Source organism: Melozone crissalis, unplaced genomic scaffold (assembly GCF_028551555.1).
Source record: "Melozone crissalis strain CALT ecotype California unplaced genomic scaffold, PUWL_Pcris_2 ptg000045l_1, whole genome shotgun sequence".
Lineage (NCBI taxonomy): Eukaryota > Metazoa > Chordata > Aves > Passeriformes > Passerellidae > Melozone > Melozone crissalis.
Window position 1 is genome coordinate 9,951,366 of NW_026535823.1, and position 26,638 is coordinate 9,978,003.

Here is a 26,638-nt window from a genome sequence, read left to right on the forward strand (position 1 = left end):
ACCAGTTCATTACAGTGCTCCTGCCCAGATGAAGACAGTAAAATTAAGGTACAAACCACATACCTTTATCTGCTTGTGCCCTCATCTCTGCTCCTTAAGGCAAGGGAACAGAAAAACATTGCTTTGTTAGCTGTTCTAGAAAATGCCAGCCAAGTCCCAGACACATATTTAGGACATTACACAGAGGTCAAAAGTCACAGAGCCTTTGGGACTTAATGGCTGCTGTGTGCTTGGATTTTCCTCTCATTGGAGGTACTAGTGAGAATGTGTGTCAGGTTGCACCATAATCCCATCCCCATTCTCTAAGTTTTGGAATGCATATAAACAGAATACATGTCCCCATGCCTGCCCTACTGTCTCATGCAGCTGTTGACATGTTCTCTCAATGTTTATGTGTAAAAACAAGAGTGCTGGAAAACAACCTCTTGGGAAAACACTGGGGATTGTTCTCCAGCCTGGGGGTGCTCCACCAGGAACAGTCAACTCTTTGTCAGGGACATCAGCTGGACACACAAACTCACTGGGGGTTTGTTCTGGGCCTCTCTGCTTCAGAAACCAAATGAGAATCCACTCTGGGCTTGCCTTTATCTATAGAGTTATTGCCCCCTTTCCAAGGTAATATTTCTAAGTGCTCTCCATTGGGGTAAACTTGTGGAGATTTGCCAAACTATTGTTGCTGGGAATTGTTTTTCCTATCTGGAGGAGTTAAAAAACACTTCCATCCCTGGGGTGACAGGGTAAGGTGACAGCTCACCTTACCCCAGCCCATGACTTTGCATGCCTATGGCTCCTGAGTAAAGACCAAGCAGCTTCTCCTCCTCCAAACACCCTCCTGCTGTTCCTGCATGACCCAAGCAGAGTACAGGTAAAACGGAGAAATATTTTACTCCATAAAATAAAAAGCACAAAGCATGCAGAGAAGTGGTTACACATTTCAACCTGTTTGAATAAACTCCAGTAGCAAATAACTGTACATCCCCTTCTTTTGTGGCTTTAGAGCTAAATTCACAATTGCTTTTTGGCATGGTTTCACTTCCCTTTTCAGAACAGGAGCGTATCACACAGCATCCTGATGAAGTTCTCAGCAAGCAAAGAGGGTTTCCTGTTAAAAAGTCATTCCCAGCTATTGATGTAAAATGTCCCAGAGCACTCAGCTGAATTTGGCTGCAAGGAATTTGCACAAACCATGACAAACTGAGAGGTGTTCTCAGAACACAAACTGTGCAGTTTAATCTGCCCTATTGTGCTGGTACCAAACTCTGTCTGGAGCTGCAGCTGGCTAAATGAAGAGCCCAGCCTCGCTGTGTGTATTATAAGCAGGACAGGATTTCACAATAGCTTTGTATAACCCCTTTGTGCAGATATCCAAGGGCTAAGAGGGCTGATTAACCTCAAATGCCGCTCAGAACAGCCAGCCATCAGAGAACACTGTCTGTCTTTCATAACATGCCAGCAAAAATCTCGTGAGGATGGTCTCAGCAGAGTGTGCAGCCAGATTTCTACCTACCCTTCACCCCTGTGGTAAAAAGGAAAAGCTGCCATTCTGTATAGCACCACTCTCCCATAATCCAAGTCAGGTGGGGGGGAGAGCCACATTATTTCTGTGAAATCCTTTCTCCCAAAGCACAAAACCTGCCACTGACCCTGTCATAAGTGGGCACACAGCCATGGCAAACAGGGGAAGTTACACAAGGGTGCAAAACTGTTTATGGAGCCAGATCACACACTAGTGCCAGTGTTGCCTTGTGGATAGTAGGTGGGGCCTTTGGCATTTGCGTGGGGGCTCTCCAATGAGACCCAGAGCAGGACAAGTCTCCAGCCTTCTGGTTTTCATAACAGTAGCCCCCTCCAGTAGGGCTGAGGCATGGGAGGAGCTTGCCCAAACTCAAATAAACACTGACATGCAGCATCTTATGAAGATGTGCAGCCTCCACAGGACACACTGCAACAGCTGGAAGGACAAGCACTGAAACTGTAAGTATGTCTACCTTCTCCACTTCCTTAACAGCACTAGTAGTTTGTGGCATGTTCTACCTGCACTTACTTGTGCTAGCAGTGTAACCTGCAGTAGTCCCTTGAGCCCATGCATTAACAGCTGCAGAAAATAAACTGAACACCCTATAGACGTATTTATATGAATAGATGGGCATTTCAAAGTTCAGCTTTCCTGTACATCTAAAAAAATCCAACTGTATCTGGAGGATTCTTCTGCTTGTCTCTCCCATCCTAAAGCACTGTTTTATGTAATTAAAAAAAATATTTCTAACATGCAGTCACTGACAGTACTGGCCATAAAGTTACAAAATGCAGAGCTGTGAGATCTACCCAGTAGCTACAGAAAGGTTATGTTGGGAAGCAGCTGGAATTAGCCAGTAAAGAGAAACCAGCTTGCTCAGTAGCTAATACAAGTGTGAAGCAGCAGCACTGTCTTTAAAGTGGCAATAAATTGTTGGAGGAAGTTTCAGTGTAATTGCTCATATTTGCTTCTAATGATAAGGATTCCTGCTTTATGAGGCTTTGTTGATTTGTAAACACCATGGATGAAGGCTATTAATAGAGTACAAGTGTGCAGCAGTCCCTGGTGACCATCATGCTGGTCAGGTCTGCTGGAGATGATGCACCTTCAGGCTGGGACAGGGAGGGGAACAGCACCTGCCCTTACCACCAGCAGCTGTGTCCAGCTGTTTGATTCTGACCTTCCCTTCATCTGTGCTGACAACTGAAGGTGCTGCTGGAAAAACTTCAACAATGAAGTGGCTCTGCATATTACTTATTTTACATTTTAAGGGAACCCAGTATCACCAGGGTTTGTGGCCTTTGTTTAATGGTGTGTTTTAATAAAAACTTTTCAACCTCATATCTCAAGAACTCTTTGTAGCCACCTCTAGGCTGGGTACAGAAGGGGATTAATAGAATTGAACAGCAGTCCAGGTACTGCAAGATGCAACAGCCAAGAAAGTGGTTACGTAGCACAAGGCAGTTGATGCTGACAATCCAGATAATCACTGAATGATGTGCTCTTTGCAACATGAAGGGTGAAGGACATTGGAATGTAACACAAGGCAGAGACTGTCAGAATGTACATCATACACTACAATCTGCCTGGTTAACAGAAGTCATATATGAGGCCACTAAAATCTCAGCATTTTACCAGATCTGATCATTTAAACGCTGGTTTTGAATATTTTCACTCACTTTGTTTGGGACAGTGTTTTTATGTTTCCACCTTTTTTCCTCCCATGTGAAGGCTATCAAGGAAAAGTCATTTATTCAGAAATGCAGAACATCTCATTTATCTAAAGGACTCTGAGGCTAAAAGCCTTTAAGAAAGCCATCACCTATCATGAGAGGCCAACTAAAGTTAAGAGCACAGTCAACACCAGATAACCCACCAAACCACTACTGCTTTTTCATCCAGGAGCAAAAAGACTGAAGCGAATGCCTTTTGACTTACAGATCTCCACAACACTCCCACTTGCAGAATCTCATTTTGCTGTCAGGAAATACCTTTTTGTCATGGAGAAGCAAGGGCAGCATATTCTGAAAGAACACTTCCTCCAGTAGAGATAGTTTCTTGGTCCTGGTGCTCTGTTCCTGCAGGACTAAATAGCTTTCAGCCATTTTCAGGCCTTCCAGCAGTTCAGCAACAACTGAAAAGCCCTAGTGCCATATTAATTTAAGAGATACCAATGAACTGTGTCTGCTTTCCAGCTCTGGCAAGATGATCAAGTCCTTCAAGCAAACATTTCTGTCTCTGGACCTGCAGTCCCCTCGCTGGAGCTCAGCAGAGGCAATGGTAACTGCAGCGATACTTCTATGCTGATTTGGAAAAAGTAGCTCCTAATTTCTGTCCCCACCCAGCTCATGGTGACTGTGCCTTTTGCTGCCTTTCAGGCAAAGGACTATGAACTGCGTCAGTACGAGACAGCCAAGTGGGTCAGCACGGTCATCAGGGGGGAAAGCCAAAAGGAAGCAATGCGCCAGGGCTTCTGGAAACTCTTCCACTACCTCCAGGGAAAGAACGAAAAAGGTAGGACAAGCTGGTTTTCAATGAAAATAATAACAAGTAGTTAATGAACACAAATGATGAACAATAGAGGGGCTGGGAGATGTAGATTAAGACTGGTTTTCCTGGTTTTCCTTTCCTCTAGAAATGAAGATTGATATGACTGTGCCAGTGACCTGCCTGGTAAAATCAGGCTGCACAGACTTCAAGATCTCTTTCTTTGTGCCATTTGAACACCAGGACTGTCCCCCCCAGCCCACTGACTCCGATGTGTTCATTGAGGAACGGAAGGCAGCAGCTCTCTTTGTGCGGTGAGCAGAACAGCACAGGTGACACCACGAGAACCCAGGGCAGTACCTGCCCTCATTAAAGTGCAGGCTACACTTGCTTAAGAGATGATTAAATATGGATAGACCCTGCTGTTCAGTTTTAATTGCTAAAACCCAGCCCTTAGACAATCTTATGCTTGGGTGTCTTACCATAAAGACAAGTGACCAAGTTGTGAAATAGATTTTTTTCAAAGGCACTTGAAAATTGCATTGAGTTTCAGAGATGCAGCCTCCAGGATTATCTTCTGAAGATAGTCTGTTTTACAGAATATCTAAACCACTCTCCCAGCTCTTTATTTGTAGTCCTGAACTGCCACAGAATACACAGGGCAGTTGGTACTTGGGTGCTTGTTTTAAATGTTACCTTAAAAACCAAGGACCCGTGCTGCTTGACTGCTAGTTCGGCATGGGTAATTACTAACTACAAACTGCAGCACAAGTGCTCAAACTTGCTTTGTAAGTCTGGGTATTCTGTCTGTGAAAATAAAGCCAGGGCCTTGAGCCAAAACATCTCCTTTTCTCACTTTCACCAGGTCCTTTGGTGGATTTGCTTCCCCAGAGAAGTATGCTGAGGAAGCCAATGCCTTGGCCAGAACCTTAAGAAACCGAGGCCAACCATTCCACGAAGACTTCTTTTATACTGCAGGCTATGACAGCCCCTTCAAGCTCTTCAACAGGCATAATGAAGTGTGGTATTTTAAAAAGTAACACAATGGGAGAATATTAAGTGGCTACTAATCAGCTCTGGATGAAAACAGACCTTATTATTGGCTTTTTAGTGCAGAAGAGTTTTAATTCACTTGTGGACACTGTCCAAATATATTTTCTCTAGGATGAAATACTTTTCTGGATAAAAACATTTCAAAATGTAATTCAAAATCATACCAGATGGAGTGGGTGGGAAATGTAACAAATTTACTCCTCCTACTGAAAGATTCTAAGCCGCACTAATAATGTGAAAATAATCCTGCTGTATTTTAAGTGTGTAGTTTATTTCTCATTAGAAGTGCTACAGCAGTAGTTGAAATGTTATGGAAAGGGAGTTCTTCATAACTGACTTTCATATGCTGACTTTCCTCATATTGACATCACCCCTGAGACCAGGGAGGAATTTAAATGAATTTTTCAGAGAAGCAAGCTTCCCTTAAGGAGCATTAGAAAGCAGAAACACAATGGCAGGCCTTAGTGACTTTTAAACAGTAACTGTTATTAATTAGTATTACGAAAATCTCCCACCTCTCCAACTTTTTCCCCCCCTGAAGACCAAGTGTTGTGTTGTTTAAATCCAGAACCCTTGGAAACAGGTTACCAGGTCCAAGCTGTACACTTGTTCTGAGAAGATCTCCACCTCAATATGTAATACCAGAATTACTGGGTATACTATCATTTTAGTAGCAAATAGCCAAGTGTAGCTCTCTCATTAAAACACTTGAAATAAATACTCCCTAACTTATTTAGCTCTCTGAAAAATATGGTGACTTGCAGCCTGCACACCAGCAGTATTTGACACCTCAGTTGAGACACTTGCAGGACTAGCATCTAGCCTAGTTTAGTCCCTGCTCTAAATAAAGCATTTTAAATTTAAATATAGCAGCCTGAGGTACTTTGCATCAAGCTGTTCCAGCCAGAAAGGAGGCCACAACACCAGGTAGAGTTTACAGATTTTTATTCACTCCAATCAACATCAGGCAAACATTACCAGTGAGGTAAAAACACATTGCCTTTTAAAATGCTGTTCATGCAAGTGTAACCCATTCATCCAATCTTCCACCTATTAAGACAGACAGAAGAACCATTATAAGGTACCAAACCAGCACAACACACTTGATGGGAACATATCAGACCTTAGGATTTCATCTCTGTTCAGTGAGAGAGTTCAAGCTAAGGTTATCATCACTTGTTCCAACAAATACATTACTGCTGTTACACTCACCTTCTCAATTCTTCATGTGCTAGTTTCAGAGTTGCCTCTCCACCTAAATCAAGAAAACACAGTTAGCATATGCAGCAGCACAACTGCTAAAAGCTCCACAACAGTTTTGTAACCTCAGATAGAAATGGAACGGAAAGGGTGATATCACAGTAACTCATTTGGCAGAATCAATTTCATCACTGGCTACAAATATTTCCAGAAGTTTTTAACACAATCCATCTGTTGTGTGGACTTACCCAGTGAGGCCGCAGACACAGCACAGTCCCTTCCTGAGGAAGAAAGAAATACTTTCAGAATAACAGACAGCAGCACTAAATGCAAAGTTTATTTATCTATTCATTTCTATTCACTAAACTTTTACCTAAAAGGAAACTGACTTTTAATTGGCATCTCACAAGTTCAATTTACAACACCCAAAGAGGATACACATAGCTTACAAATCCTAACTTAACTGGAAATACAGAATTCCTAACACTGGAAGAATCAGGGAAAGTAAAAAGCTACTAATTTGATTTGTGATACTGCCTCTCCGAACAATGCTGTATTTCATTCTTTTAAATACCTAAAATACGAGTCCCATGGCTTCAATTTTAAAAGTGTTTGGAATGTTCCAGTTTGTTTGAAAACAAGTTTGTACAGCAATAATCTAGAACTTGAGCTACATTTGTGTAGGGCCAATATAAAGATTACTAGTAACAACTTTGAGAAGTGACAGCCACAGACAATGTTTTTATTTTAACTCCAGAGTGCAGTGTTACAGTAGTGCCCACAGAACAGCCAGATACAATAAAAGGAAGCAAAACCAGGTATCTTAAAGGACTAATTTTAGGCACCACTATTTAGGCATTCAGCACAAAGACAATACTGCAGGAATTATTAAATCCCATGTATTCTACACTTACCTCAGGCACATTTATCTTGTTTCTCAAACTCCATGCAAGCATCACCCTGTAAAGAAGGGAAATTGTACTAACACCCCTTTGGCAGTGGTTTGAACGAGTGTCAATGTGGGTACTGTTTCAGCACAGGAGTTCTCCTCAGCCTCTTTCAGAGAGATTCCCATTGTTTAGAATTCATCACAAACAGTACATGCCAAGAGTAGCTTAATGGTGTATCTTTGTGACAAACCCTTTAAAGGGGATCTGACCTCAGCCCCAACCACATCTTCATTCACATCACCACAAGAGCTCTGATCTAGCCATTGAGATAAACAATTTAACACCTAAGCATTCAAGATCAGTGCCACCCCCTGAAACTGCCCATTAAATTTAAACAGCAAGAAGTTTAATAGCAGGTACTGCTATTGTACTGCATTTATTTAGCCCAGAATGTGTGGCAACCTGGTAGCACAGAGCTTTTCTTTTTAAGTAGGAATTCAAGAAGTCCATAAGAGTTACACATTTAACATGGTCACCACTATTTCTCTTCAGTCACAGAAAGCAGTTTATTTTGAGATATGCAGCACCTTGGGGGAGCGAATCCTGCAGGCTGCTGGCAAATCCAGGGTTTTTACCTGGAACAGGTAATAAAATCAAGAACCTTGCTTAATGCTGCAGCCAGCCCTGTAACACCCAGGATCTAGTAAATCCCTCATTCCCTGTGTCACACAGTTCTGACAGTCACACTCGTGTTACTAACTTACTTTTGCTGGCAGCACTCCCAGGTCCATCACATCCCACCTCCATCACACCTGGTTTAAAGCAAACCATTAGCACAGTACAGAAACAAGCACAGAAGGAAAAACCCAAGTCAGGTGCCTGCAGTCAGATAGAGCTAATTACAGACCTCCATGATTGAAGTCAAGGCAGTCACATCTCATCACACAGGCAGCTCATACTGTCAGCCCTGTGCAGCCCTGCTAGGCTGCTATGGGCAAGAGGGCAAACACTTAATTAGTGCCATCAGAGCAAATTCAAGAGGAGCTCACTGTGATAGTTTAGTGCACACCAGCCTGTCAAGACTGGGCTCCAGCCAGCAGCTCCCCTTTAAAAGATCCTCCTGTTTTGGCTGAGAGGCATGCCACAGCCAATGGGCCCCATGCCCCCTAGCTGACAAGAAGTTAAAACTTAATTTATGGGCCTATGTTGAAATCCCAACATTTAGGAAGTAAAGTACTTACCTCACAATGAGAAGCATTTGGAAGCCTGCAAAGAAAAATCTGCTATTAGCCAAGGTCCAGCAGGAAGTTAGAGTATTAAGAACAGCTTGAGTGAACTACTGTATCAGGGTTTGGTTCATTCCTCCTCATGGGGATCAGAGACCTGATTCAACATCATTTACAGTAGGCTGCAACACTCCTATCCCCTTCTGAAGGCAGGTTGTAATGAAGCCACTTCCCAGCACTCTTCAATACTGAGATGTTCATTCCTCACCTCACCAATGCTGAAATTGCTGGAAGGAGCAAACCTTGCAACTGCAGAGTTCAGTGATGTGAGGTTTGTGTAACCAAGTTGGGCATATGAAGGGTAACTATTTTGGACACTAAAGTCATAGTAACATGGCATTCACCATTTAGTTTCAACAGGAAAATTCTAGAGATTATTAACACCACAATTATTTGATGCTTTTACTGTGAAATACAGGAAGCTAAAAGCACACTTACAGTACTAATTTTTGCCTCTCACTTTTTAAGAACAAAATGATTTATAATCATCTTTAAAAGCAGACTCACAAATGCAGCACAGACAAAAGTAGCATCCATCTAAAAAATGAATGTTTAGTAATTACCTTTAATTAGGAAGGTCTTGTCTTCAACATCAGCAACAGGTGAAATGGTTTCTCACACAAAAGGCATGGGGCCCATCTGTCAAGGGCAGCCTGCAAAGCAACAAGAACTTCTAGAACCTGGAGCACCAACACCTGATTAACTTTATTCTGCTATGTTTTGTGCTTGACTTGACAACCACATCCTACTCTCCATCTTTCTATTCATCTTACTACTTTTTTTATTGTTTAAACTACTTACTGGTCTCCTGAGATAAATATAGAGGAAAAAAAAGTGTATCCCCTTCAGCTTCCCACATGATCTGTCTGAACTTGCCTAAGCTACAGAGGCTGCATCAGAAATTGGCGAAAGACAGGAACTGTGATCATCACAGGTCATCTGCTGAACTATGCACTCATCACACAGCAGCCTTTGCACACAGCAGGGATTAAATGAGTTCTCAGATGTCAGCAGTGCAGTACTTACCTTGTAAACGCCTACAGTTTTATCTCCCAGTGCCTGCAAGAACAGAAAACAAAGTCAGATCCCTTCAGCCCTTGTGCCCAAGCCCACAGCCCCTGCTGGGAGATCACAAGAGCCAGATACATCAGATAGGGGCGAAGCACTGTGCTCATCACAGGACATTCTGCTGAACTATGCAGTCATCACTGTATCTGCTCTGCAACCACAGCACCAAGCAATCCCCTCTTGGGACTGCTGTGACAAGGACATTTCCCCAATTAAAAAAGAAATATTTACAAGTTTGAATACTAACAAGTATAAATTGCTTCTGGTCCTAGTGGAAATGAACCATAAAACACATGCCATCCTTCTTACTGCAGTGTTCTAACAGCTCTGTGGAAGCAACCTCAATGGAAGTACGTATTTCTTACCAGGTGATGATGCTCCTTCTGCATCCCTCTGAAGCGCAGAGTTCAAATCCTAGAAGTAAAACACTTGTCAACAGTCTATTCAGCAGTCAAAGCCTCGAGGGGAATTTGAAGCTGCTGTGCCTCAGAAAACTTTTATGGTGGTAAAAGTGTTCATCACTCTCTTGGTCAAGAGTAGCAAATAAGTGTCATCACTGTGGCACCAGAGGAAGAGCTTTACTCAAGGAATTCAGCTGACAGCATCAGAGCAGCAGATGCTGTCTAGACAAACCCTAAGCATAACTTTAAATTGAATTTTTAAGAATAATTTTTTTACCTTGGAAAGAAGTAGTATTAGGTCTCCACATTTGGGGACGGATCTGAAAGAGATAAAAGAGTTAGATGGAGATGTTTGCAGAACTAGGGATCTTCTCTGGCAACCACATTGGAAAGCCTCAGCATGGAGTTTTCAGAAATCACTTCTGTCCACTACTCTTTATACTGAAACCATCACAGGCTTTGGGATTTACTCAGTATCAATCCCCATAGTTAACAATTTTCTACAACATACTCCAGTTTTCCCAAAACATTATTTACAGCTGTGAACAAAGAAACAGCAGTAAGGAAAAAAGGCCCTGGGGGTACTCTTGCACTCTGATTACAGAATGAGCAGTAGTTCATAAACAGGAGCCTCATAAACAAACACTCTCCAGGACAAGTCAACAGGTGACTTTTCCCAGCAGAAAAGTGACGCCTGCCCGAGACACTACGGGCAATGCCTGAATTACAACCCTGATACTGCAACTCCTGATACAGCAGTACCCCAGTCTGGTCGGTGTACACAAACCCAACATCTGTTGATTTTAACTCTGTATTTCAGAAGCAATATTTACCTGCACTGAAGCCACAGGAAGGAAGAGTGTAGCTGATACATGTTGAACTGAAAACAAGAAAGCATTTTCGTTTTTCTTCATCCAAAATTGATGCAATATTCACAAATATTACTTCGAAAAATCCAAGCAACACCCAAAATACTTTGAGTCTTATGATTTCCCCTAATGCAGTCTAAATTTTGGCTCTTTAAAGAAACTGAGATCACAAAAGATAATTGCTATTTTTGTATTTTTAAGCAGGATGGGATCATTAAGCTACTTTGTTTCCTAAAAAATCAATTCTGGTGTATTACCACCGGGGCAGCCAGGCAGGCATGAACTCTGGGTGCTTCAAAGGCCCAGTGGTGTCCCAGCCTTCCCGGATAAGGCCATCAGAACCATCCCACGCCCAGCTCAGATATGTTGGCATTCATCACCCTCTCAGATGTCCCTACCAACATAGTTCTCATCACGTGCTGGGCATATAGAGGCGAAGTGAGCCACTTCTCTTCAAATGTGCTGAGTCAGGACCCACAAGGACCACAGAGTTTAATTCCCAGACTCGCACAGGCCAAGAGTCACCGACCGATGTGCCTGAGAGCACCGTGCCAATGTTTCCCAAAGCCCAGCAGGGCCGGGGCTGTGAAGCCAGCCCTTAACCCTCCTACATGCAAACACATCCCAGCTGTGCGGGACGCTGAATCCGTCCATAACGCTACCGCTGCTCTTTGCACAACTTTCCCATTTATCTGCAAAAACAAGCTCCTTAGAGCCCAGCTCAGTTAAAAAACCCGAACCCACAAAAAGCAGAGACCTATCGCTTGTGTTTGCAGCAGGCACGTGAAGCCGCCATACTGCACGGCCCCATCCCATGCACAGCAGCCTGGTAGGCCAGAGCCCGGAACTCAACGCCTGAGGCCTTGCATTGCCCCGGTATTTCCCCAAACCCGTGTGGGCTCCACAGGGCCCCCCTTGTGCATGCCCAAGGCCGCCATGAGGCGGAGCCCCCAGCGGTCTAGGCCGCGACCAGGCCGGGCCGCGCAATCCACCTCAATCCTCCCTCGCCACCTCCCATCCGCGCCCGGGCCGCACTCGCGGGGCTCCTCGGCCGCCCCCCGGAGCGGCACCGGCGCACCCCGAGCGCGGAATCGCCCCCACTCACCGGCGGGGCGACCGAGGGACACAGAACCCCCACGGCCGCGGGAGCGGAAAAGGGAGAACGGTTGGAGGACGTACCTTATATAGCACAGGTCACGTGGTACGGCCGCGGCCACACCCACCGGGGCGCGGCCCACGGGCAGGGGCGGGCCGGGGGCGTACGGTCCGCACGGCGTTTCCTTCCGGGGCGCGGCCCGCGCTGGCGCGTTTCGGTTCCGGGCCGGCGCTGCGGGCCCTTCCCACCCCCGGCAGGTGAGGCTGGGCCGGGAGAGGCGGGCGGAGCCGCTCGGGGCCCCGGAGCGGCGGGGGCGCGGCCGCCGCCCCGCGGGAGCCAGGCCGGGAGGGGCGGGGGCTGGGGGAGGCCGGTCCCGCCCGCCCCGCGCAGCCCCGGTGCGCGGCCGCGGCTGTCACGGTGAGGAGGAGCCGCGGGCCCCGCCTGGGGAGGGTCGGGAGCGCCGGGGCCGGGACAGCGGGCTCCAGGAGCCTGGTGCTGAGGGAGGGCGGCGGACGGGCCGGGAGCCACCGCCGCCTGTCCCAGCTCAGAGTTGTGTTTGGGCTCGGAGTTGTCGGAGTCCCGTTGGAACGGGCAGGCGGCCCAAGGGGTTTGTTGGGCAGGAATCGTTACCGGTTAGCGTGGGGAGGCCCTGGCACAGAGAAGCTGTGGCTGCCCCCGGATCCCTGGCAGTGTCCAAGGCCAGGCTGGTCAGGGATTGGAGCACCCTGGGACAGTGGGAGGTGTCCCTGCTCATGGCAGGGGTGAGACGGGATGAGCTTTAAGTCCCTTCCAACCCAAACCACTCTGGGATTCTAAGTATGCCTCTCTGGGACGAGGGACAGGAGCCATGGAACGGCTGGAGTTTTGTCAGAGGAGGTTTAGTCTGGATGGTTCAGACTAAAGGTTCTTTAAAAGGCTCTTCCCCAGAGGGTGCTGGCAGTGCCCAGGCTGCCCAGGGAATGGGCACAGCCTCAAGGCTGCCAGAGCTCCAGGAGGGTTTGGACAATGCTGTCAGGCACAGGGTGGGATAGTTAAGCTATCTGTGGAGGGCCAGGAGTTGGACTCAGTGATCCTTGTGGGTCCCTTCCAGCTCAGGATATTCTGTGAAGTTGCCCAGTCACGGTAAATCTCAGCCCAAAAGCTGAGTTTTCAGTGCAGCTTCCAGGGTGACATCATCTGCTGGGTGGTCTGTCTCTGCTGCTTTCCTGACGGATCAGGAATTCCACCCACTCCTGGTCGCTGCCTCACAGGCTAGAGGGCATTTGCTGAGCTAAGTCTGAGTCTCAGCTAGTGTCACTTGAAATGCCATTACAAAGAGCACTGTCTCAGTGTGTGCCCTGTGCTGACTCAGCTCAGCCTGCACGTAAAGGTGGCTGGAGGTGATGGACTTCCCAGAGCAGGCAGAAATCAGGATGTCATTGCCCTGGGGCTGAGGTGCAGGAGCTCTGAGAGATTCCCTTACTCAGAGGGGCAGAAATCAGCCTCTGACAGAGCAGTTTGAACCAAAAGACAGATTCCCTCTCCCCAGCCTCTGAGTGGATCATAATGTGCAGGTTCCTTGGTGCTGGGTGAGCAGGGTTCTGTGGGTTATAAAGAGTAGATGGATTTTCCCTGCCTCTGGAGCAGGAGCTCACAGAAAATTTGTTGAGCTCACAGATAATTTGTTGGGCTCTCTGGGGAGCAGCTGCCTTCTCACCACAGCCATACCCAGCCATGCTCAGCAGTTAAGGGCTGATGATTTTTTTTCCCCTTCTACTTCTGTATATCCCAATCTCAGCCTCTGCCTCCCTCTTGCCTCCCTGGGTGCTCGTGGCCTTGGCAGGGGTGTTTCACCCTTGCCTTCCTTGAGAGTGTACTCTGAGGCCTATTGCTTTAGGAACAGCTGTTTGGGGAAGATGGTGAGCTAATCCTGCTGCTAGATCCTCCAGCAGAACCAAGAATGACAAAGCTTGATGTTCACAACTGCTCTTGGGAGAGCCCAATTCCTCTGCACTTCATTTTTTCTTTCTTTTTACCTCCTAAAGGGGAAGGGGGCAACAAGTTTTCTTCTTACTACATCAGAAGACAAAAAGAAGGCAGCACCCCCATTTCCTTCCCACTGCATGCAACTCACAGCACTCCAGGTAAGATGTTGGGTTTTCTATTTCCCCTTGTTCTGTGCAGTTGGTGTTCTGCTCCCAATGCTGTGTTGGCACAGAGCTGTGCACTGTGGTTTCTGATTTTTGTGGGATTTGTTGCTTTCTCCGAAAGACAGGGAAGGACATGGAGCTGTTGGGGTGAGTCCAGAGGAGACACCAAGATGATCAGACAGATGGAGAAGCTCTGCTGTGAGGGAAGGCTGAGAGAATTGGGGTAGTTCAGCCAGGAGAAGAGAAGCTTCAGGGTGACCTAAATGTGGCCTCCAGTGCCTGAAGGAGCCAAAAGGAAAGACAGAGAGAGACTCAGGACAAGGGATGGAGGGATAGGATGAGGGAGAATGGCTTCTCACTGACAGAGAGTAGGTTTAGATTGGATATTGGGAATTAATTGTTCCCTGTGAGGGTGGGCAGGCCCTGGCACAGGGTGCCCAGAGAAGCTGGGGCTGCCCCGGGATCCCTGGCAGTGTGCAAGGCCAGGTTGGATGGGGCTTGGAGCACCCTGGGATAGTGGAAGGTGTCCTTGCCCATGGCAGGGGATGGGACTGGATGGGCTTTAAGGTCCCTTCCATCCCAAACCATTCTGTGATTCTGTGGTAGGGGAAGGAAAGAAGAAGCCCTACGACATGGCACTGTTCAGCTGCACCTTGTGAAGCTTTGTGCACTCTGGTCTGACTTCCCCAGGGACACTCAGCCATCCTCCCACTCAGAAATCCTTGGCACAGCTCCACAAGATTGACAGGCTGTCCTGCAACTTCGTGTTTAGTCACTGGGTTTGCCAGGTTTGCACAGAGCCTGCTTGGGCATATGGACATGTGCTATGCTGCAATGTTCATCAATTCCAAATAAAAAGTCCTCCAAAGGCAGACATGCTCTTCATGTGCCAATCCCTTCCATTCAGAGATTCCTCAGAGTGGGCACTGTGAGCCTTGGTATTCCCAGCCTGCTTGAAATGGTTTTGTCATCTGCAGGACTCTGCTCAATCCACACTTCAGATGCTCTCTGGCTTGGGAGCTGCTTATGCCATGAGTGGACTTTAACAAGCTTATTTATTTCCTTTTTTTTTTTCTTGGATTTTCTTGGATGAGTTTATGTCTCACTTTCATTCATTCCAACTTTTGACCATATATGGTCAGGGCTTCTTTTCCAACTTTGCCAGAAGGAAATGTGATGATGTGGTGGTGCATCCCCAGTCCCCTCCCTGGCCCTGCTCTGAGATCTCCTGATAAGCCTTGGTGGACTTGGCCCTGACTGCACCAGCTAGGCAGTGAGGTGCTCCCTGAGCCTGCCAGGAGCCCTTGTAGAGGTGGGAACAACGAGGAACATCCCAGCCCAGGTGGGAAACAAGGGATGAGCCATGTGCAGCCTGGGTGAAGGATTTACCTGGATTGCAGCCCGAGCAGAGCAGCACCATTGTGAACTGTAGCCCAAGTGGAACAATCCCACTATTGCTCTGCTTGGGAAAGAGTCCAGGAGTTACTGACCTAGGGTATGGCCAGGATGGGGACTTAGTGATGACCACTGTGAAGTCTCTTGGGACCCTGCAAAAGTGATCCCGAGTGAAGCCCTCTGAGCTCTCCTGGGCCACAGCTTTATTTTGCACTCTCCTGTTATGTATTTCCTGGCATGTGTCAGAAGTGCAACATATGATGGATATCTCAGGTTAACAAGGCACTTAGGATGCCTTGAGGTCAGATGTGTGCTGGCCAACTTTTCAAAAGTCTCAGAAGGATTTAGGTCTCAGTGTCTCCTTCCTGGTTCCTGTTTTACAAAGGAGCTTTCCCTGTTACTTTCTCTTTTCAAGATGCTTAGGAGGTACAAGTGGTGAGAATTTTAATCCATTATGCAATCAGGTGGCTGTTTTTAATACCTGTGCCATTTTATGTTCTTTTCACATGCAGATGTGCTTTTAATTGAGGCTGACAGAACAAAGTGTTTTGCAGGCTAAAGCTGCAGGGAATGGGGGCCTGTTGGGGACTGGTTTAGCAGACCTCTTGTGAAGGGGGATGCATGGAGAGATCAGGGAGCTTTTGGGATGCTTTTTTAAGCAATCTCAAACACACTCATTCATAACAGAGCTGCTGCCAGATGTGTGGCAGTTCAGTGGGTGAGGAAGGTCTCTAAAAACTCCAGTGTTTCAAATTGTGTGGAAGCAGGTGAAAAAAGTTTTAATTTCAAATGATTGGTTCTGCTAATGACGGGATCTTTTCCCCCTTTTGCAGTAGAGTGGTGCACCTGCAGCTGGGACAGCCATGGAGAAGAGTGGGAACATTCAGCTGGAGATTCCCAACTTCAGTAACTCTGTCCTGAGCCACCTGAACCAGCTGCGCATGCAGGGCCGGCTGTGTGACATCGTGGTCAACGTGCAGGGCCAGGCTTTCCGTGCGCACAAGGTGGTGCTGGCCGCCAGCTCCCCCTACTTCCGCGACCACATGTCCCTGAACGAGATGAGCACCGTGTCCATCTCCGTCATCAAGAACCCTTCCGTGTTCGAGCAGCTCCTCTCCTTCTGCTACACGGGCAGGATATGTCTGCAGCTGGCTGACATCATCAGCTACCTGACAGCTGCCAGCTTCTTGCAGATGCAGCACATCATAGACAAATGCACGCAGATACTCGAGGGGATTCATTTCAAAATTAACGTGGCCGAGGTGGAAGCGGAGTTGAGCCAGAGCAGGACGAAGCATCAGGAGAGGCCGCCCGAGTCTCACCGGGTGACGCCGACTCTGAACCGTCCCCTGAGCCCCCGCCACAACGCCCCCAAGGGGAGCCGCCTGGGCCAGGTCAGCACCGTGCTGGACATTCGGGAGCTGAGCCCGCCCGAGGAATCCACCAGCCCCCAGATCATCGAGCAGAGCTCCGATGTGGAAGGCAGGGAGCCCATCCTGCGCATCAACAGGGCGGGACAGTGGTACGTGGAGACGGGCATGGGAGAGCGCGGGGCGCAGAACGACGAGGAGGTGCGCGTGCTGGGAGGAGTGCGCATAAAGACGGAAAACCTGGAGGAGTGGCTGGGGACGGAGCACCAGCCCTCGGGAGAGGATGGCAGCAGCGCTGAGGAGGTCACGGCCATGGTGATCGACACCACGGGCCACGGATCCCTGGGCCAGGAGGCCTTTGCCTTAGGCTCCTCTGGAGCCAAAGTGGTCAGGCCCACCAGCAGTGAGATCGACAGGTGGGTGCTCTTAAACTTCATTATTCACCTTGGCTGTAACAGGAAGTTATGCAAGATTCTGACCTGGCTGGGTCAGTCACTTTGGAACATTTCGTCTTTCTATTTCCTTTGGCCATCTTAAACATAAAAGTGAAAGGGTTTTTACCAGCTGTTAGGAAGTGTGTCCAGTTTGGGCAATAGTATTTTGGCTGGGTAGTGATCAGACAAGGATCTTCAGGTACAGGGTTTAGCTTGGGAAATTACTTATTAGCTCTTAGAGGTTGGGATCTCTACCTCTCAGTGTCTCAGCTGAGGTGATTTTTTTTTTAAAGATGTTTAGTTCAGCCTCAGCACTCAGATTAATGAGGTCATATACAGTATGTGTTACATTTCTCCATTACACTGGTGCCTTCTGACCCAGAGATCTGGGGATGGTTCTGGCTGAGAAACAAGCTAGACACCAGCTGTAGGTCAAGGTCTTCCCAGTGGGCCCTGGGTTTACATCTTCTGAGGCAGTTGAAATGGGGAACCCAGTGACCTCCACTGTTGTTCTGATTTATATGAGAGAGCCGAAAGCCTTTGTTGAAAATGAGTGTTGAAATCCGCTGTGTTTGGATTCTCCATCCATCTGTTTCCCCTCTACTCCAGCATTTGCTTTCTTCCCCTAGGCTCAGGCCAGAGAATGGATTTGATAAAGGGCAGGTCTGTTTTATTTGGGGGGGTTGTAATTCTAGGGTTTCCCTTCACATCTGCCTCTCTTCTAGCTCAAGTCCATGGGGAAACAGCTACCTGGAAGCAGTGGATATTCTGTCACTTTTGCTTAATAAATCAATCAGTGGGAATAAACTTGGAGAGTGATGCTTTCTACTTCCTTAGCCCTTTTCCTTGGATCAGCTAGTCTCTAGCACCTCTTTTTGCACTGCAGTCTGTATGCACTGTTTCCCACCTCTAGTCCATCACATCCCTTGTGTTTCACACTGGGAATGGAGGAGGAGGGTACTGGAGGAGAGATGTCCTCTGAGAAATGGTTTCTGTCCTGCTGTACAGTTCCTGAGTCACCAGGCCCATTTTGGTTTATTCATGATAGCAATTCCTCTCTGTTGCTGAACTGGAAGCCAAATGACTCAGTTTTATTTCTCAGTTGTTTAGACTGAAACCATAGACCGGTTTGATTTGTTTTTTTCCTTTATATTTGCATTGTTCCACTTCCAGTGTGTTAGCTGATGAGGCTGAAGAGATGCTGTACAGGGGCCTCTATTGCTCACCCATTGCTCTAAACACTGTAGTGCCCTGATGCCCATTATAAATCCCATTTCCACTCTCCCCACCCACAGGTTTAGCCCTTCTGGCAGCATGGTTGCTGTGACTGAGAGGTACAGATCGAAAAGCGAGTCTCCGGGGCGGATGGATGAGCCTAAGCAGCCCAGTTCCCAGGTAGGCAGATCAAGGTGTTTGCAAGTAAACGTTGGCTTGAAGGTGAAGGGGACTTTGTGGTGATGAAGTTACCATATTTTTTATTTGCAAGCAATAATGTGTGTGATACAAGGACCTTTTACTTTGGCAAAGGATCTACCTGCTCACAGGAGAACATGTGCTGAGCAAGTACGATTTAAAATGGATTCTGGCTGTTTGGGATTTTGGCCAGATACTTGGAAAACACAAGGAGTTTCTCTTGTTGTTTGAGGGCGTAAATATCCACCCTTATTCTGGGCAGGCCACCAACTCCTGAGGAGAAACCCCATTTGCCTGCAGAGCTGGATCTGCCCTCAAACACTGGCAGCAAATGCCTGAGCAGAGGGAGGAGGTGTGGCTTGGCTTCTGTGGAAGATGGGTGACAACAGCTGAATCTTTCTATGCCGGTACCAAGACCATTCCCAAAAGCCCTCCAGGCACTACACCAATAAACGTTTTGGGGTGCAGTGTCAAAGAGCTGTGGAGTTTTAGAGAGGTCTCTATCTCTTCTCCACAGCAGACTTTGCAACATAAAGGAGCTCTGAATTCTCTGCTTTCTTGGGCACAGTTTTGGGGTAGGAGGGAGAGATGCACAGAAATGGGAGGGCAGTGGGCTGTAGAGTGCAGCAAAGTGGGACATGGCAGTAATGCCTGTGCTTTATCATTGTGGTCTAATTTAGTTGCATCCAGTTAGTGTCTCAGTGCCACTGTAGTGCAAGCATGTCAGCCAGCACAGTGCAGAAAGACTCTTGTGAGCCTGACAGGTAGGGAATGTGTCAGTGTGTAAGCTAAGGACTTGGCTGGAGGTGGGTAAGGAGATACTAGGCTGCTTTGCTCTTGAGTAAGAGCAAGTGAAGCAAGGGGGCTAAAATTGTGACTGCTGTCTGCTGGCTTTGTTAGACACTTCCATAAAATGACAGATACCTTTTTGTTCCTGTTTTGCAAAGCTTTGTTTTCTGTCTTCAGAAGACATTGCAAAAATTTCAGGTCATACCAACCCTCTGGGGTAAATGTGACATATTAAGCAATTTTAGCTCTGCCTACAGAAAAAGTGCTCTTATTTCTCCATTGTGAGACAGCCTCAAACATGAAACCTTAGTCTTTACTCACCATGGGGAAGTATCATCCCCTTCCACTCTCCTGGCATTGCGATATCCATACTAAAATAGCCTGGCAGTGATCCCTGCCCAATGGCAGTGGTAGAGTGGAAAGGAAGAACCAGAGCTTTGTGTATCTCCTTTATGCCTGTACAGCTGGATTCAGCAGCACCTGGCACAGTACACTGCTGCTGATGCCTGTAGAGCCCTGGCTTGCAGAGATGCTCTCCTGCTGGTTGCTTCTCCCCATTTGGCACCAGTGGGAAGCAGCACTGGGGGAGTAAACAGTGCATCTCCAGCACAGAAGCATTCTGGAGTCTGTGTGTTTCTGCTCAATCTGAATACAATGGCCAGAAGTGTCTGTCCTGAGACCAGGCTTGTGGTTCAGGTTGCTCTTGGCTGTTTGTCTGTGTGACTTCAGGAAATACAGAGGAGTCTTTGCTGTGCAAGCTGGGTCAGGCACATCCTTGTCTGCAATGCCACGGGGCTGGGATGGATTACACAGCCAGGCAGGCAAATAGCACTCACTGTAAAATGAACTCTAAGTGACATCTGAATAAATACCTGTGTAAAATGACACCTGAAGACTTTCAGATATGATTTGTGGTTTGCTCCTCCTTTGTTTTACTGCAAGCTCTTCAGTTGGCTTCTTTTTTTTTTGGACTTTTACTAAGGAAAACAGAAGGTGATACACCCAAGTGTTTAATTAAACAGGCACAAATTTTTTAAAAAGTAACAAGTATTGACATGTGGTCCACAACTGAATTGGTGGCCGAGTGCCCTTGTTTAAGGGCTGCCTTTTCTTCACCAGATCCAGGGAATGGCTTGGCAGAGGGGCCCTTTGCAGCAGTGGTTTCTAATTGATTGCTCGTTTGTCTTCAGCCCCGAGGCCCCAGTTAAGCACTTAAGTGTGTGCTTGAGGTTACAGACATTAGTGCTGCTGATTTTGAGGTTTGGCACATGCTTTACTGGCTGGACCCGGGCCCGATCTTCTCTACAACTTGTTTTAGGCCGCTTGTTATTTAAATCTCTGCCGTTTCCTTGGCAGGGGGAGGAATCAGCCATGCTGGGAGTGAGCGGTTACGTGGAGTATCTGCGGGAGCAGGAGGTTTCCGAGCGCTGGTTCCGGTACAACCCACGGCTCACGTGCATTTACTGCGCCAAATCCTTCAACCAGAAGGGCAGCCTGGACCGGCACATGCGGCTGCACATGGGCATCACCCCTTTCGTGTGCCGCATGTGCGGGAAGAAGTACACCCGCAAGGATCAGCTGGAGTATCACATCCGCAAGCACACGGGCAACAAGCCCTTCCACTGCCACGTGTGCGGCAAAAGCTTCCCTTTCCAGGCCATCCTCAACCAGCACTTTCGCAAGAACCACCCCGGCTGTCTGCCCCTGGAGGGGCCCCACAGCATCTCCCCCGAGACCACCGTCACGTCCCGGGGGCAGGCAGAGGAGGAATCTCCTCCGCAGGAGGAGGCTGTGGCCGTGGGGGAGACGGCCCAGGGCTCTGTGTCCACCACCGGGCCGGATTGAAGTGCCAGGAGAAAGGACAGTCTTCCCATTCCTGGCTCTAAAGAGTCAGCACCGACCCGGCAGGCTGGTACTGTAATTAGTGCAATGCCACCACCGAACAGAAAGAAGCTCCCAAGATGTTGCCAAAATAGAAAAATCTCTCTCTTTCTCTCTCTTCCTCTCACACACCCACACACACACCCATAGAGTGTTAAATGTTTTTCTCCCTTATTCCTCCTCCTCTTGGAGAAAAACAGAACAACTGTGTCAATCAACTTCTTATTCAGGGATCGACAGGATTTTAAAATTTTTTTACTGTTCTGTAGTGATCTGGGACAAGCAGTCATTTGTATTTCTGGACAGCGCTGTGGCCCAGCAGGGCGTCCCGCCGGCGGTGCCGGGTTCAGCCACAGAGCCATATCCATGCTCCCGCTCGAGGGGAGAGCAGGGGCAAGGGGCTGTTGCCTTTCTCCCTTCCCCAGGTAGTTGCCACAGCAAAGAAAACAAAAATACTGTCCTGGTGGAGCTTGCCTTGCCCGAGTGTATTTATCCTTGTCTTATTTTGGTGTGTCTCTTTACATGTTTATTTAAACTGTTATTTTAGGGCTTTGGGCTTGCCCGTTCCAGGCATGTAGCCCTGGTGCCCCTTGTTAAAGTGGACACAGCTACAAAGTGGAATTCCAGAGATCAGCAAAATGTGAAGGAAGTACTTCAGCTACTGAGAGTGGAATTTAGCAGCTGTGAGGTTTGCATGAGACTCTGATGCATTGGGAGAAGGGTTGAAGGGGTTTTCCAGAGGAGGTTGTCCTCTGCTGGTGCTGATCTGGAGAGCTCAGAGCACTCTGAGATCCCGGCTGGAGCGCTGCCATGCTTCAGGTGGTGCCAAGGATTAGGAAGAGATTTTCTGGAGTTGCTGAATTGCAGAGTTAGGGGCTGGCTACCAAAGTCCTCTTTCACCCCTGCTCCCCCCTCGACACACACTTGATCTTTTAGAACAGCAATACGGGATATGGGAATACTGCAATGCTGTTGTCACAGCCGAGCAATCGCAGGTGGTTGCTTTTAAACCTGTTTCTACAAACTAGTTTGATAACTTTTTTATCAATGAAACGCAAAAAGAAAAGAGAACCTTACTCTATTTCCTTATAACAGTTCAGGAGACTTAAAAGTGAACAGTTCCTAGAGCAATCACAACTCTGTCCCCTTGCATGGACTTAACATTTTTGTATTCTGAGTAGCTCTGATGTTTAGAGCAAGTTTAGCAAACCTGGAGAGACATGCCTGCGTGTGTATTGTAGGTGTTTGCACGAGCTTACATGGTTCATAACCAGAAAAGCATGGGACAGGCAGATAAGTGCAAATATCCTGACATCTTTTTTTAAAAAAATATGCAATATTTTAAGAGTTTTCTCTAGTTCTGATGCCAAGTTGTTCATGATGAAGGGGGGGAATGGACGACAGGTTGCGTATATCAGGTTTGGTGAAGGAGTTCTCTTGAGGATGTATAATGTGTACATGATGAGGAAGGGTGAAGTTCTGAACCTTAAGGTGATGGGAGGAACAAGGAGACATTGAAAAAGAAATACACTTCCTCTTGCTTCAGTGAGAAAGCTGGATGAGAGGTTAGAGCTGGGGCACAGCAGGCAGGAGACTGACCAAGTGACAATAAAGCTTGGCCTGCTGTCTGACTGCAGTTTTGGGCACATGGAAACATCTCCAGCCCTTGCTTTCCCATCTGCAAATTGGTACTTGGGATCATTTTCCTGCCCCTTTGGAGGGAATAATTTGGAGAAGGGTGATGTATTCTTGCCTTGATTTATAGATTTTTTTTATGTGTGAGGAGTCTCACTGTTCCTCCCATCTCTCTCTCTCAAAAAGAGATGTGGCTCTAATGCGTTTTTGTGTGTGGGAAAGGGCTCGGTGCCAGCATCACAGGGATGTGTAACAGGGATGTGATCCTACAAGAGGAACCTTTGCAGGTGTTCTGAGCTGGGTACCTGCAAAGTGCCATTTCATTGACCATTTCAAACAGGAAAACTGATATTTCACCTCCGTTTTCCTTCTGTGCCTTCTTCCTCCTCTCCTGTCAAGGGCATCCATCACACAGGGAGTGATTTGGCCACCCCAACAACCAGCTCCGTCAGGTTTCCTGGCAAAGGTCAAACATCACGGTACCAAAACACTGAGGTTGCCAGAGAGAAGTGGCAGAGGATGAGGTGAGAGGGTGGCCAAGGTAGGTTTTGTTGCAATCAAGGTGCAGGGAGGAGTGGAGATGTGCTGCTTTAGTCATAGCTTTTGAAGTTACCAAAAATGAAAAAAAAAAAGTTAAAAACTTTGAAATCCTATCCTGTTCACACTAGAGAGCATAAAAAGTTACTTTTAGTTGCTTAAAAGATTTTTAAGTGTTTTAAAATAGAAATTTTAAAAGAATACTACCAAACTATAAAAACATAAAATTATTTATATACATATATTATATAAAATATAGTGGGAAAGTTTCCCTGCTAAGCTTGCTGTGAAGAGAAGGGTGAAGGTGCAGTAACTGCTACACAAGCAACATTTCTCTGAGACAGATGGCAACCATAGTGAGGAAGGGCTGACATAAAATGGTGAATGCCTTTGTTCCCATGGCATAACTGTGAGTTTCTTGAGCAGTTTTTTATTTTACTGTATCAATACTGTGAAAGGAGAAGCATCCAAACAGTACAGGATGCCAACAGCGTGTCCTGTTTGCTGATTCACTACTTCAAGTGGCCTGGTGAAAACCATGAAATTAATCCTTCATACCTTACTAGGCTGAAAACAAAGCTTGTGAAAGATTTTTCTTTTTTCCTCCTTTATGTTTGCTTTTCTTTTTGGGTTTTTGTTGGTTTTTTGTTTTGTGCAGAGGTTGCCACTGTATAAATGATCATTTCTGATTGCATGCAAAAGAGCCAATATTCTTGCCCAGGCCTCGCTGAGGTGAAGTTTATAGCTTGTAGCTAGAGTCAGTATAAGGTATGGTAGTGGGAATCATTTTGGTATTATTTCTGTACATTTAATGGATGTGTATGTATGTGTGGGAATCATGGTGTCTAATATTTCTTGAACAGTGCTGAAACCAGTTCAGGCCCATCCGCACTAGGCAGTGGAACCAGTTCTGAAGGAATCGTTATTGAACATTTCTTTCAAGGGTCGACTTCCTGAGTGCAGATGAGACCAAGGTTCGAGAAAAAAGGGGTTGGAGGTGCTGTACGGTATGGAGGAACCTCATGTGAATTTTCTGGCAGTGGTGTAGCTACTTTAGAGGTGCTTTCCCTAACAGAATGATACTGTGTCCTGTTGCCTCTGCGTTGGTGTGGCTCTTTACAGTTGCACCAAAGCTGTGGAGAATCAGATGCCAACTTTCCAAGTGTGAATGCTTCTGTGATGGGTTGAGGCACAGCTTTGCATTCCCACATCTAGCTGCATCTTGTTCTGCCAAAACTGTGATTTCAACTGTGATTTAAGGAGGATGTGAAGAGAACTCTTGTGTTTTAATACCTCTGTACGTTACATTTTTGTCTGCTTTAGAGTTAGGGCTTACTAACCCATTTGTTTTCTTGCCTCAGGCAACAGGGAGAACACACTCTGGTTTTACAGTTTGCTTTCTTGGAGGTGGACATATTTCTTAGTTCTTTGCTGCCAAAGAACTCACCTCCCAAATGTGAAGAGTTGTGGTTATCTCCTTAAGCCTGCAGCAAGCCCTGGTGCCACGTGTCAGCCAAGTGACATGATGGTTGCCACGGCTGTTCCCTGCTGCTGCCAGGTTACCTGTGAATAGCTGTGAAAATAGCAAGAATTGTGTTAATACTGTGTTGCTGCTTTGGAGAAAAGCTAAACCTCTTTGTCTCAGGAGGATGACTGATGTGATGCTGGGAAAAGGAGAAGAAGGCCAAAATGCAAAAGGAGGAGGCCAAAATGCAATGAGAGGATGTGAGAACAAATTGTGCTTTGTATTTCCAGCAGCTGGAGAGGGATGAATGAGAGGCTTTGTGGAATGTGAATCTGTTGCAGGAGGCTGAGGACATGCTTAGAGCTAGCTTAGTAAGATGCAGGGATAGCCTGGTGAGAGCCAGAGCAGCCAGTGCAAATGGGCAGTCCCTCCTCATCCTCTCAGCATTATCCACTATCAGGTTCAGTCCTTGGACCTTCCTACATCTTCTCTACAATATTCTCAAGCTGTGAGCTGTATAATTTAACTTTAGTTTGGGTGCTGGGAAGAGCAGAAAGCATGTTGTGTCTCTGCTGCTGTTTTAAACGCAGAGAGGTCGGCAGGGACTGACCCCGTTCCCATCTGACAGCTCTACAGAGCTGGAACAGCACTGGGAACAGGCTGAAAAGCATCACGGGGCTGGCTCAGCACACAGGGCACAGAGCCAGCATCTCAGCCCTCTGTGAGCTCAAGGTTGAAGTACATGGACAGGACAGCCCTCCCTGCTTGTCCTGCTCTCATTTTGTGACAGCTCCGTGGCTGCATTTCCATCCCACACCTCTGCAATAGGAATGTCACTAAACTGTGGGATGCCCATTTCAGGAAGTGATTCAAAGCAGTTTGGTTTTGGAGTAGAGTCCTTGCTACTTTTGGGTGATTCCTAACAAGGATCCCAAGGATGAGCCCTAACAAGGCCTTTGCAAGAGCAGAGTTGTAGCTTTTATTTGCTGCTGACTTCATTTCTCCTGCAGAATCCAACATACAAATAGGAAGACAGCTGCAAAGGTGCAGCTGATTAAACTGATTTGGGTGGAAGGTGGCCTGGGAGGTAGATAGGATCGTGCATCTTGAAAACCAACAGAAACCAGCCCTTAAAATTATTTAAACTTTACCAAACTCTCCTCTTTGATCCATGACATGCCTGTCAATATGGCCGTGTCAGCATCCAAACGTTTCTGCAATTAGTGACATTAAATGCTGTTCAGGTTCTGCTGGAAATATTTTGGAGATGGGAAAAATCCTGCTCATGGCAAGATGGTTGGACTAGATGACTTCTAAAGGTCCCTTCCAATCCATACTATTCCATCAGTCAAGAAGCTGTAATTCAAGGAGACTTTTTGCCAGGGTCTGGGCTCTGAGTTTTCCCTGGGAGCTGAGTCTGTGGCCAGGACTGCAGTTGGAAAGCCTGGGATCCACTGCCATAGCAAAATAATTGTGGTGAGCATTACTCCTGTCACAAGGTGAGAGCCATGCACAGAGTGTTGATATCTGCAGTTAAAGGGCCTAAATAGGAGCTCAGAATCCCTATTTTAATCACTGTCATTCAAATGATATTTCAATATAAAATACATATGTACCTGTGTATGTATATGTGTATATAGATATATATTTGTAACCAAATAGAATTTAGAACTATGCAAACAATACTGGCTTCTTGAAACTAAAGTCTACCAGAACATTTTGGA

At 46.9% G+C, this 26,638-nt stretch overlaps 2 protein-coding genes, 1 long non-coding RNA gene and 7 other non-coding genes across 10 annotated transcripts; 2 read left to right on the top strand and 8 right to left on the bottom strand.

The window, feature by feature from the left end:
• The first annotated feature begins 1,820 nt into the window (after positions 1-1,820).
• LOC128943000 (heme-binding protein 2-like) lies at positions 1,821-5,899 on the top strand. Its single transcript, XM_054285747.1, has 5 exons — positions 1,821-1,974; positions 3,712-3,796; positions 3,895-4,030; positions 4,152-4,317; positions 4,869-5,899. The coding sequence occupies exons 2-5, from the start codon at positions 3,722-3,724 to the stop codon at positions 5,041-5,043; spliced, it is 552 nt and encodes a 183-aa protein (XP_054141722.1). The 5' UTR covers positions 1,821-1,974; positions 3,712-3,721; the 3' UTR covers positions 5,044-5,899.
• Positions 5,900-5,984: 85 nt separating this feature from the next.
• On the bottom strand, positions 5,985-8,415 carry LOC128943001 (uncharacterized). Its single transcript, XR_008483664.1, has 6 exons — positions 8,388-8,415; positions 7,911-7,958; positions 7,171-7,216; positions 6,505-6,537; positions 6,269-6,311; positions 5,985-6,106 (listed from the first exon to the last, which is right to left on the bottom strand). It is a non-coding gene; the product is annotated as an uncharacterized LOC128943001 (long non-coding RNA).
• On the bottom strand, positions 6,379-6,453 carry LOC128943412 (small nucleolar RNA SNORD47). Its single transcript, XR_008483710.1, has one exon. It is a non-coding gene; the product is annotated as a small nucleolar RNA SNORD47 (small nucleolar RNA).
• LOC128943407 (small nucleolar RNA SNORD79) lies at positions 7,281-7,356 on the bottom strand. Its single transcript, XR_008483705.1, has one exon. It is a non-coding gene; the product is annotated as a small nucleolar RNA SNORD79 (small nucleolar RNA).
• Positions 8,416-9,319: 904 nt separating the features above from the next.
• On the bottom strand, positions 9,320-9,404 carry LOC128943415 (small nucleolar RNA snR60/Z15/Z230/Z193/J17). Its single transcript, XR_008483713.1, has one exon. It is a non-coding gene; the product is annotated as a small nucleolar RNA snR60/Z15/Z230/Z193/J17 (small nucleolar RNA).
• Positions 9,405-9,572: 168 nt separating this feature from the next.
• LOC128943418 (small nucleolar RNA SNORD77) lies at positions 9,573-9,646 on the bottom strand. The gene has a single exon (XR_008483716.1). It is a non-coding gene; the product is annotated as a small nucleolar RNA SNORD77 (small nucleolar RNA).
• Positions 9,647-9,982: 336 nt separating this feature from the next.
• Positions 9,983-10,064, bottom strand: LOC128943406 (small nucleolar RNA SNORD24). Its single transcript, XR_008483704.1, has one exon. It is a non-coding gene; the product is annotated as a small nucleolar RNA SNORD24 (small nucleolar RNA).
• Positions 10,065-10,292: 228 nt separating this feature from the next.
• On the bottom strand, positions 10,293-10,360 carry LOC128943419 (small nucleolar RNA SNORD75). Its single transcript, XR_008483717.1, has one exon. It is a non-coding gene; the product is annotated as a small nucleolar RNA SNORD75 (small nucleolar RNA).
• Positions 10,361-11,118: 758 nt separating this feature from the next.
• On the bottom strand, positions 11,119-11,197 carry LOC128943413 (small nucleolar RNA SNORD74). Its single transcript, XR_008483711.1, has one exon. It is a non-coding gene; the product is annotated as a small nucleolar RNA SNORD74 (small nucleolar RNA).
• Positions 11,198-12,058: 861 nt separating this feature from the next.
• ZBTB37 (zinc finger and BTB domain containing 37) lies at positions 12,059-25,121 on the top strand. The gene is made up of 5 exons (XM_054285817.1): positions 12,059-12,123; positions 13,891-13,989; positions 16,224-17,176; positions 18,490-18,589; positions 20,753-25,121. The coding sequence occupies exons 3-5, from the start codon at positions 16,254-16,256 to the stop codon at positions 21,239-21,241; spliced, it is 1,512 nt and encodes a 503-aa protein (XP_054141792.1). The 5' UTR covers positions 12,059-12,123; positions 13,891-13,989; positions 16,224-16,253; the 3' UTR covers positions 21,242-25,121.
• Positions 25,122-26,638: the final 1,517 nt, after the last annotated feature.

Excerpts from the sequence above, each read along its gene's own strand:
- LOC128943000 (XM_054285747.1), top strand. The coding sequence starts at position 3,722 with ATGATCAAGTCCTTCAAGCAAACATTTCTGTCTCTGGACCTGCAGTCC. Across the intron at positions 3,797-3,894 it reads GGAGCTCAGCAGAGGCAATG|GCAAAGGACTATGAACTGCG; the intron begins GTAACTGCAGCG and ends GCTGCCTTTCAG. Across the intron at positions 4,031-4,151 it reads CCAGGGAAAGAACGAAAAAG|AAATGAAGATTGATATGACT; the intron begins GTAGGACAAGCT and ends CCTTTCCTCTAG.
- ZBTB37 (XM_054285817.1), top strand. The coding sequence starts at position 16,254 with ATGGAGAAGAGTGGGAACATTCAGCTGGAGATTCCCAACTTCAGTAAC. Across the intron at positions 17,177-18,489 it reads ACCAGCAGTGAGATCGACAG|GTTTAGCCCTTCTGGCAGCA; the intron begins GTGGGTGCTCTT and ends CCCCACCCACAG. Across the intron at positions 18,590-20,752 it reads CTAAGCAGCCCAGTTCCCAG|GGGGAGGAATCAGCCATGCT; the intron begins GTAGGCAGATCA and ends TTTCCTTGGCAG.